This window comes from Cicer arietinum, chromosome 3 (assembly GCF_000331145.2).
Source record: "Cicer arietinum cultivar CDC Frontier isolate Library 1 chromosome 3, Cicar.CDCFrontier_v2.0, whole genome shotgun sequence".
In the NCBI taxonomy this organism is placed as follows: domain Eukaryota; kingdom Viridiplantae; phylum Streptophyta; class Magnoliopsida; order Fabales; family Fabaceae; genus Cicer; species Cicer arietinum.
Genome location: NC_021162.2, coordinates 74,204,160 through 74,214,854, shown reverse-complemented (window position 1 = coordinate 74,214,854; position 10,695 = coordinate 74,204,160). Strand labels below are relative to the sequence as shown.

Here is a 10,695-nt window from a genome sequence, read left to right as displayed (position 1 = left end):
CAAACTTTGACAAAGAGAGAAAATATTTTCAAGAGGTTGATGCATATGAGTTGATGGAGGAGAGCCCCTCTCCAAAGAAAGTTGGCACATGGATCGTAGGCAGTATAACGGAAGAGGCTCCATTGCCATCATTATGCTCCAGATTAGAAAAATGGTTGCTCTCCAGAAGATTAAACCCCAGATGTGGTCCCTCTAGCACACTATCCAAGATCTTTGATACTCCATCAACAAATTTAGAAACCATTCGTGATATTGATTTCAATTTTTCGGACTTCAGATTGAGATCATTGGAGCAAACTGATCTAAGCAATTCGCAATTGCATAACTTGAAAACTGGAGAAAGTAAAAGAAGTTTAATTGATGATAGTCTTATTGAGAGTGAAGGCTGTGAAGATATAGAAGTTTGTGTTAAGAAACTTTCTCTGACATCAACATCATCTTCAATATATGATGATCATAATAGTCCGTTTACTGTTCTGTTAGAAATTTGTGGACAGTCTGCACCTGCAATGTTACAAGATGTGTTCTCTAGGTATAGGTATGTTCCTTGTTTTCTAGTAACATGCTATTTTCCTTTTTGGGCGAGAAAGGTTTGTGTAAGTGTGCACCTTCAGAGACAATTTTTTTTCTACTTCCTATGCCACACACTTCTATAATTGTGGGTACAATAGATGCTTTTTGTGTGTTTGGTATTCTTATTATTAGTTTGCAATTGCATGACAATTTTGTCTATAGTTAATATTGGATCGTGACATTAGAAAGTTGATTTGATGTTTTAGTTAACCACTGATCTGAATATTTTTTCTTTGTATGTTTCCATTACAGTTTTCTGATCACACATCAGCTATTAAACTAGAAACAAATTTTGATTTCCCCCCTTTCAAGATCACAGTGGACTGTGATAATTTTTGTTTTACTTTTTGTGATTGTAACTTGTATTAAGGATGATGCATGGTTCATTGGTGGCATTTTTGCCCCTGCTAATTTGAAAATACATGCTCACTGCAGTTATGCAAAGCACCTCAAATCTAGTATACTAGATCTACTTCATTCATTTTCAATTGAGAAGTACCTTAATTGTAATAATAATAATGCTATGATGCCATTTTTACTTCCATCCCAAAGGGTTCATTTGTTTGTATTATTTTATGTTCTCATTCATATAGATATACCATTTTTCTTTTTCCAGTGGTTCAGAAACAGTTGTGAAAGTTGGTGAAGGAACATATGGAGAAGCTTTCAAGGTTGGGAATTATGTGTGCAAAATAGTTCCTTTTGATGGAGACTTCAGAGTGAATGGAGAAATCCAAAAGGTAACCAGAACATTTATATTGTTATATTATTGTTGCCAAGTATGACTTTTCAAATAAAACTATGTTCGCCCTACTGCATGAAACATCTTGATCAGTACTTTGTTAAATTTGATTGAAGTGGTTGGATACTGTGGTCAAGGACAAACTAATAATATTGTTATGTTAATGAACTATTCGACTTTATGTACTACAGAGATCAGAAGAATTGCTGGAGGAGGTGCTTCTTTGCAAAACTCTTAATCAATTAAGAGGAAGTGATGGAGTTTCTAATAATCTATGCAAAACATTCATAGAATCCATAGAGTGAGTTTCCGACTTAGATAGTTTTAAGCTGCTGATCAAAAACATTATCCTTGGAAAAACAATTTTTATCACCAATTTTACTTTTGCCATTGTGGTATGAGTGACATAGAAATGTGATGATTAGAAGAGCTTGTTCTGTTAGGCACAACTTAAAAATTGTTTTGCTCTATACCTTGAGCACAAATTTCTACTCATTTTGCGCCTAAGCACTATCGTCCCATCTATCTGTGGTCTGTCTTCTGTGACAGATTTAGGGTATGCCAATGTCCTTATGATGAAGCACTGATTCAAGCATGGGAAGATTGGGATCACAAGCATGGTTCAGAGAATGATCACCCAAAAGAGTTCCCAGATAAACAGGTTTACCATTATAGACTTACGTGTATCTCAAATTTATATTTCACTTACAGTAATGTACTGCATTCAACATATATGATGAACATGGGTCTTTAAGATACTGGCTTAAGTGAAACCAGTAGTTTCTAGTTTTGTTTTACAGATAAAAGCTTTGTGTGAAAAAATGGATTAGAAAGAATAGACAGGAGGATATATTCTTTGGTTGCTCACTGTGTTTGCTGTATTGAATAAGCTATCCATTCTTCCATAGATCAAGAACCAGTGTAGTAAACTTTTTAACCAGCATTTATCGTACGAGAAAAGTTAAAATCTTACAATGACTATAAGTCTTCTAAATAATATCTTGTCATAGTTGAAATCAGTTTTTGCACCTCAAATTTTTAAAAAATCTTGCATCTAATTTTCTCTATAAACACATATAAACTTATCAGATTTATATTTTTTTTTTGTAATTTAGGAACCAAATATTTATCTTAGTTAAGAAGCTGTGATAAGCTACAAGTTAATCCAAAGTGACTATATTTTCCAAGCAAGAAAATTTGCACTTAACATTTGAATGTGCATATGTTCAATATGCTAACTTGTGATTACATTTAGTGTTACCTGGTCTTCATACAAGAACACGGTGGCAAGGATCTTGAAAGTTTTGTGCTCCTTAATTTTGACGAGGCAAGGACTTTACTGGTTCAGGTATGTTTTACATGTTGTAATTGCACCTGCTGAATGCTTGCAGCTTAATGAGAGATTAATTTTTAGATTTCCATCATAAAATACAGGTTACAGCTGGGCTTGCTGTGGCTGAGTCTGCCTATGAATTCGAACATAGAGATCTTCACTGGTGGGTGTTCATGCAGTGACAGTTATATATGCAAATATGCACTCATTGTATTTTTTAGATTACTAATTTATGAATATCCAATTGTTTAGGGGAAATATTCTTGTCAGCCGAAGTGACGATTCTGCAACATTGCAGTTCACTCTCGATGGCAGAAACATGTTAGTCGAAACACATGGATTGATAATATCTATTATTGACTTTACTCTATCAAGAATAAACACTGGTGAGCGCTTGAATTCTTGCCTTAAAGAAGCTATTGGATCTTAAATTTGTCACTTGCTATGGATTAAGTGTATTTCTATTCACACAGGTGATAGCATATTGTACTTAGATCTTTCCTCCGATCCTGACCTATTTAAAGGTCCAAAAGGGAACAAACAGGTGAGAAATGCTGCATTATTTCGGGTCGTAAGAATTATGTCTGATTGAATTGAACTAATGGATCTAACTATCACATGTAGTCAGAAACATATCGGAGGATGAAGGAGGTGACAGAAGATTGGTGGGAAGGAAGGTAAGATTCTCATATATTAATTTATTATAGCCAATTTTCACCCTACATGGAAATCATGAACTTGGATGCTTGATTATAATTGTCATATTTTGTGCCTGCATTTTGGATTGTCCATTTGAGCTTGAAGGAGTGATTGAGTGCAAAATACCTGTTTGTTGTACGAATGTGGGCAAAAATATACAAATGTGACATGTTGTAGTGTTGCAGATTTGAGATTCTTCTCAAGTCAAGTCTTCCTTGTGGATGATAAATTTCTCTTTTGGCAGTTCGTCTACATGAATTTTTAATATGATAATTTGCTTTGATATTAAAAGACTTGGCACACTCTTGACATTAGTCCCAGTACAGAAGTTGCAATGTATTTTTTTAGTTTTTGTATTCCTTGGAAACTTAATCCCAGTTGTTTTTTCAAATTTGCAGCTATCCTAAAACAAATGTGTTATGGTTGGTCTACTTGGTAGACATACTCCTCATGAAGAAATCATTTGTAAGTTTTCTTTCTATTTATAGCAAACCATGTGCTAGTTTTGCTTAGTGTCCGCATGGATATTGAATGTTACGAAATTGCAATTTTCAAGTTTAGATATAATCTCAAAATCTTGCAATGCATACTTTTGGTGTTATACTACTTTGCATTACTCAATTTTAGTATATGTTTACAGTTATAACAGTTAATGATGAGAAAATCAGTCTTATTGAAAACAAATAACTTTTTTGAGTGCTCACAAGTCACAAACTCTAGTCTTAATTAACTAAACAATGTCACTCAAGTTACTCAATAGATTGGCTGAACTTATTTTTGTTGAAAACAAACAAATGATTTAGCCAAAAGAAGGCATTGTATAATAAATACTTGTTTTTGTATTTGCAGGAGCGTACTTCAAAGGATGAGAGAGAACTACGCTCCTTGAAGAAACGTTTCGACAAGTATAATTCGGCCAAGGAAGCAATTTTCGATCCTTTCTTTGCCGATTTATTCGTTGAGTCTAACCCTATGGCTTAACGAGATAAACCTCTGTTATTTAATTGTTAATTATGATAGGAGTTAGTTGAGCAATTTAAATTTCTAGCTCCCCTTTTTGTACATATACATCCCTATATCCCAAACGTGATCGAGCGGTATTTTTATGTGTAAGTTATGCTTGATCTGCTGCTTCACTCACACTTTCTTGCATCCATGTGGAAAGCTTTCTCCATTTTTAAATGGGAACACATAATACTTAACCTATCGGCCATTCTCTGTATGGTGAGATATCTTAATATTATAGACTATACTTTACTATTATTCAGGGAAGCTTACGTTGCTCTTTCTTGACTTGACCAGTGTGCAGTGAACTGCTTTAATATTATTAATAATCCTATAATATCGATTGCTTAATTGAAGAGGAAAACAATAATACCTACTCGCATATTCAGCTAATCTAATGTAAAGGGAAGGTCTTGTTGCCCCTGTTTTGTGGTTTTAAGATTCAGTGGACCCTTTTGAGTTTTGACACATGCCAGTTCCACACTACTTTGGCCCCATCACCTGCTCTTTCTTTCCTTGCTTTCGGCTAGAGACCTACTCGGACGGTAGCACTTTTTTCATGAATTTTAAAAGAGAGTAGGCATAAAAATGCAGAATAGATTATTCCACGTGGTTGTTTCCATTCAATATATTTTTTTTGACAAAATTTCCATTTATACTGTGTAAATATTTTTTATTATTTATCTTAATAAAAAACGAAAAAGGCATTGCAAGTTATAAATAATTTTGCACTATTGACCTTGAACCACAAGAACTCTGAGTAAACAGGCCAGTATCTGATTTGGAATATTTGGGTCTATTCCGCTGTATAGTTTTTTTTTTCCCCTTTAGTTAAATGTCATACTATATCTATTAGAAATTAGAAATTGGTTTTGCTGAGCAAATATGACCGTTAATTTTGGATCCTCAATATACTTTTTGATCAAATCCTGAATAGATACTTTAAGCTGCCGCCAATGCACATGGTCTGATTCTGATCCGAGTCTCGTTACGGAATTAAATTATTTAAGAATAAGGAAAGTTATGACCTTACAACGTGTTAAAAATTTAAATTTAAAAATATTGTTTTAGAAAATGTGTTTTCAATTTTTTTTAAGTTTAAAATTTATTGTTTTCAACGCTTTTTTTTTTATTCATTAGCCCTAAAGCACATGTTAAAAATAATAATTTTGCATTAATTTTTTGTTTTATTTTTACCCTTTTTTTATACCTCTTTTTCCTTTCTCACCACACCACCCATTAGTATATCTATTCTTCCCTATTTTTTTGTATATTTTCTGTATTATTATGCTTTCTATATCACTCAATTGTTATGTACACAAATTTTTGAAAATTATTAACCACATTTATAATTATAAAAGACTAATTTAACATTAAAAAATTTGCTTAAAATTTTAAAATAATTGAAAAGTTGTCTAAAATAAATTTACCTTTTGTCTTGATTCAACCAATGCCACTTTGATCATGGGTTGGCACATGAGCCAGTCATCATTCATGACTGAGTCAGGGAATCCAACGGCTATAAAGCATAGTTATGTGTGCATACAGTAAATTAAATAAAAATTTCTCCACATTAACCATAAACAACAAAGTGATGTATGTGCTGAACAGAGAAAGAAACAGGGCATGTGTGTCCCAGTCCTAAACCAACATTTGTTCAATGCACATGATAAATTTTGTCGACTAGAATGAGAAGCAGCTAGCTAGATAATACACTTATGTTGTATAAAGAAGCATTAAAGCTTTGGAGAAATACAAAGAAAGAAGCAATAAAGGCATTTTATTTTTGCTTCTTTGTGCAATTTGTGCAATTGGTACTGTGATACATCAAATAGACCAAAACATTTCCTTAGTCACAAAGTAACATATTTCTTTTTTTGTCATTCTAAAAAAAAAACATATTAGGATGTCATTTTCATCCTTACACTTCACTTTTTTTACCTTAACTTTATAGCTTTAGTTTCAACACCTTCCTCTACCCTTTTGATAATTTTTCACTCCTGTTCTATTCTACTAGTATGTTTTTAAAAGCAAAACATCTACTTAAATAACTCCAACATTACAAGAACAGAAAGATTCTAAATTCCAAAAACACAATTTCATCATGGCCAAGAAAGTTTCTCTATGCCTCCTGTTCCTCTCTTTTCTCATTTTCTTCTGTTCAGGTAAGTAATTTCAGCCCTTATCATTTCAATTCGATTGGTTGTATAACTAATCAATTTGTTTTCTTTAGCTCTTTTTGTGCTATCCCACTTTGTTAAAATTGAAGATTTTTAGACTCAAAATGCTATTTTTTTCTACCATTCTTAGCAGGAAACAATGCATTTTCAACTTCTGTTGGAACCAAATTTCACCACAAAAACAGGATCTCAAAATCTCAGATTTGGTATTTGGTAACAGATCACACAAATCATCAAACCATAGTACAAAACAGAAGAGTTCTACAAGATATAAACAACTCACCAACAACAACAAATCCAGCATCAGTAACACCATCAACAATAACTCCACCAGACACACCAACCATAATCACAGTTCCTTCAGCAAATCCTGTCACAGTTTCTCCAACAAATCCAACACCACTACCTGTTACAAATCCAGTTACAGCTACTCCTATTACAGTTCCAGGTACACAGCAACCTGTGAATTCTTATCCACCTCCATCACCACCATCATCAGGAACTGTTCCTGTCACAAATCCTCAGTTTCAGCCTCCACCTTCAAACTCAAATTCTCAATCTCAAGGTAGTTGGTGTGTGGCTAAAACTGGAATTCCACAAACAACACTTCAAACAGCATTGGACTATGCTTGTGGAACAAAGAGTGTAGATTGTTCACAAATACAACAAGGTGGAAACTGTTACAATCCAAACTCACTTCAAAACCATGCTTCTTTTGCATTCAATAGTTACTACATAAAGAATCCTGCTTCAACTAGCTGTGACTTTGGAGGGGTTGCTACAATTGTTACCACTAACCCTAGTAAGATCTTTTATAGTGTTTTAATATCCTTATTTTTCATATTACATGTTCTGATTCCAACCTCAAGTCTGCATTACCACTTTTCCGAGGTATTGTCTTTTGCGAAAAGGCGTCCCATAGATTGAGAAGTATATGTTTATAAACTACACTTAACCTATATTTTCAAGCAATGTGGGACTTTTTGGTGTGTCGGAATATTATGGTTCACAGAATTGTTAGAAATGTTCTGATGAAATCTTTTTGAATTGTGTGAATAGGTTCCGGTACTTGCATCTATCCACCATCTTCAGGAGGAGCAGGCACATCTGGGTAAGTCTATAAATAATATACTATAACTCAATTCCATATCTATTGATGTTTTAGCTGTTTTAATTTTTGTTTTTGAACTATCTATATTTTAGAAATATGAAGTGCAATCAATGACAAATATTAGGGGATAAATAAATATATTTTAGTTTAAGTGTATGATTGGTTTCACTCTTGAAGGAGTCAAAATTGATTCTAGAGGTGTGGAATTGATTTTGATATGTTAGGTTGGTTATTCTATAGTAAAATTGATTTTAACTTCCAAGTTAGAATTTTGCATCTAGAATTGATTTTTAATTTTTAATTGATTTTTCAACGTATTTTTACATGAATGCATTCAAATTCAAACATAAACATAAACTACTATAGATTCAACTAATTTAAATCAATTTTGTATGTGAATTGATTTATTTTTGTGATTGTGAGAGCCTAAAGAGATTTTGAAGACTTAAAGTCAAAATTGATTTTGGTATATTCAGAGGTTATAGATTAGAATTACAAGAATTGATTTAAATTTAGAATTTATAGTTTTTGCCTCTAACTCATTTTCACATGAACTTATCCAAACATAAATAATTTCACCTTAAACTCACTTTTAACTGCAATCAAATTAATTGTTTGCCACATTTAAGTATAATTTCACCTTACCTTAAACACACATTAATATATATTAATTTATTATTTCTTAATATATGTCTACTAACCTTAAAACATCAATAGATGTATGGAATAAGGAAGTACTAATCATGGTCTTCTTTATTCCCATGTTTTGCAGCTCTGGCACTACATCACCTTCAACAGGTTTTGGGCCTCAAAGCTCTCCATTGGATTCCTCTCATTCAACTGGCCTTAGACCTTTCCTAGGCTGCATGATTATGATGACATTATTGGTCAGTGGAAGACTTGTTATATGAAGCCTAGATAATTTGTATTTGTATACTATTCTACATGCAGGTGTAGAAAGACAGTAGTAGAATAGAAAAGAGAGTTTGTGATGATCGTAACACCCAAATGAGATAATCAGGTTCAGGAAATGGAGTAGTAATTTAGGATTTTATTGTGTAGATCAGTGTGCATTGTGTTTGTCATGGAAATTCATTTGCATATACATGGAAACATTGTTATAATTATTCAACGAAATAACTCACGTGGGTAGAGTTTTTAAATCAAGGTACTAACAAGTAGCTATGTGGTAGTCTAGGAGTCTATGTTGGTAAAATTAGGAAGCCTTTTATACAAAAATAAATATTGAGAAGACTTATGTGGCACCACTCCAAACATATGAATCTTAGTAATTAAACTAGTATTTTGGTTAGGTATCTTTTAATTTTTTGAAATTCAATTCTGGGGTTCTAAAAGATGGAACAAAACATCTCGAGAACAATGATAATTACGACAATGTGAAAATGACGATTTAATTGTGGTAAATGGTCATTTGTGTACCAATTAATACACCATTTTTAATTGGGCATTTGGTTCTTAGTATTTAAGTGTTTGGCTAACTAGACTATAATTAAAAATTGTTTTATTCAATATATAAATTTGGATTCACTTAAAAGGTTCGTCTTAACTGAAAATCGTTAATTATTTTTAATTTCTTTTAATTACTTGGTTAGGTAATACACTATTTTCTTTAACTGTATAAGTTGTATATTTAGATTATATTGGCAGCAAAACAATAAATCGACAACCATAGTACAAAGATTAAAAACCAAACCTCATTTGTAATTATGTTTTACAAGTCAGTACAAAGTCTTGTTAAAAACAGCCAAGAAAATTGCCTAGCAAAACAACATGATCGTCTAGCGAATCAGAACTGACAACCTTTTTCAAATCCATGAAAATCATGTTTTTTCATCTTGCTTGTATAGAGAACCTTCCTTTTATGCACCATTTCATTAGATAGGTTCAAAAAAAAAAAAGGTATCCTTCAAAAATTCAACTTATGAAAATTCAACACTATCCAAATCATAAACTATGTGGTAGTATCCTAAAAATAATACCTAAATACACCCCAAATGACTTAATATGACCTTAAAATAATGAGTACATTTTAAATTGGACTGCAAGATTATTGTCGACGTGATTACATTGTAGAATGATATTTACTATTATCCAAATATTGCATATTAGCACACATTTATTTCATCCCCGTCTTTATACTAATTCGTTGCTTTATTTATGATGAAATGAATTAAGCCACATTTGAATAAAAAAAGCATCCTACATCATACTCTATGATTTTTTGTCCATATAAAATAAAATGTTTCCATATATTTATAGGTTATATTCAATCTCTTAATTTCTTTTTCAAAATTATAATTAAATTTTAAAAACAACATACAATGCATATTTAACTTTTGCCTCAAACTTTTCTTTGGTATGGTTTTTTCCCTAATAACTTAGGGTCTGATTAATAATTTTTCCAACTATAACTTATTAACTTAATAGTTGGAGAGGAGACAACATAAACAACTATAATATAATCGTCGAGAAATAGTGAAAGATTAAATACAAATAGTAGAAGATTAAAATATCCTTGTCTTTTTTATTTTTCTTAATTTGCGTCCGTTAGATTTATGGCTCGTTTGTGGATAATAAGATAAATAAAATATTTTATATCACGTCTTAATTTATTATTCAAGGAAGCTACAAAGTAGTATGTTAAAATAATCATGTCTTATAATAAAATTTCAAATATCATGTGGTATGAAATAAGTTACAGATAAGTATTCCGTCAAACAAAAAAAAGTTACACATAAGGAAAAAAATGAAATAAGTTACATACCAAATAAAAAATTGAAATAAGTTACACAAACCAAAGATCGAACAAAAATTATTTTGAAGTAAAAATAAATATTAATTTACTACGATTCTTCTTATAGAAATGTAATAATTATTTTTAAAATAAATTATTTTATTGAAAGTATTATACTAAAAATTCAAAATAAAAATTAATGAAAAATGCAAAAGTTTACTTAAAATTTATCTTTTAAAAGATAGATATAATTTTGCCAAAAGGATAATTTTTTATTAAAAAAAATTAAAATTTCCA

The 10,695-nt window shown here is 31.5% G+C and overlaps 2 protein-coding genes across 3 annotated transcripts in view; both read left to right on the top strand.

Annotated features, from left to right (window-relative positions):
- LOC101501993 (serine/threonine-protein kinase haspin homolog) overlaps positions 1-4,610 on the top strand; it is a 7,226-nt gene extending 2,616 nt beyond the window's left edge. Inside the window, exons 4-14 of the mRNA XM_073365651.1 lie at positions 1-538; positions 1,190-1,313; positions 1,507-1,616; positions 1,865-1,976; positions 2,571-2,663; positions 2,750-2,811; positions 2,901-3,034; positions 3,122-3,192; positions 3,273-3,325; positions 3,746-3,812; positions 4,197-4,610. The exon at positions 1-538 is cut by the window's left edge and continues 19 nt beyond it. Of these exons, the coding sequence (XP_073221752.1) occupies positions 1-538; positions 1,190-1,313; positions 1,507-1,616; positions 1,865-1,976; positions 2,571-2,663; positions 2,750-2,811; positions 2,901-3,034; positions 3,122-3,192; positions 3,273-3,325; positions 3,746-3,812; positions 4,197-4,328 (1,496 nt within the window). The 3' untranslated portion in view covers positions 4,329-4,610. The remainder of the gene's footprint in view (positions 539-1,189; positions 1,314-1,506; positions 1,617-1,864; positions 1,977-2,570; positions 2,664-2,749; positions 2,812-2,900; positions 3,035-3,121; positions 3,193-3,272; positions 3,326-3,745; positions 3,813-4,196) is intronic.
- A 1,361-nt stretch (positions 4,611-5,971) lies between these two features.
- LOC101501472 (uncharacterized) lies at positions 5,972-8,770 on the top strand. 2 transcript variants are annotated; one of them, XM_004494458.4, is made up of 4 exons: positions 5,972-6,517; positions 6,663-7,334; positions 7,592-7,643; positions 8,416-8,770. In XM_004494458.4, the coding sequence occupies exons 1-4, from the start codon at positions 6,457-6,459 to the stop codon at positions 8,552-8,554; spliced, it is 924 nt and encodes a 307-aa protein (XP_004494515.1). In that variant the 5' UTR covers positions 5,972-6,456; the 3' UTR covers positions 8,555-8,770. The 2 variants fall into 2 exon arrangements, with proteins under 2 accessions (XP_004494515.1, XP_004494516.1); XM_004494459.4 differs by having other exon boundaries at positions 6,320-6,517; positions 6,666-7,334.
- Positions 8,771-10,695: the final 1,925 nt, after the last annotated feature.

Coding starts and splice junctions, on each gene's coding strand:
- LOC101501472 (XM_004494458.4), top strand. CDS start 6,457: ATGGCCAAGAAAGTTTCTCTATGCCTCCTGTTCCTCTCTTTTCTCATT. Junction 6,518..6,662: donor TCTCATTTTCTTCTGTTCAG/GTAAGTAATTTC, acceptor TACCATTCTTAG/CAGGAAACAATGCATTTTCA. Junction 7,335..7,591: donor AATTGTTACCACTAACCCTA/GTAAGATCTTTT, acceptor TTGTGTGAATAG/GTTCCGGTACTTGCATCTAT.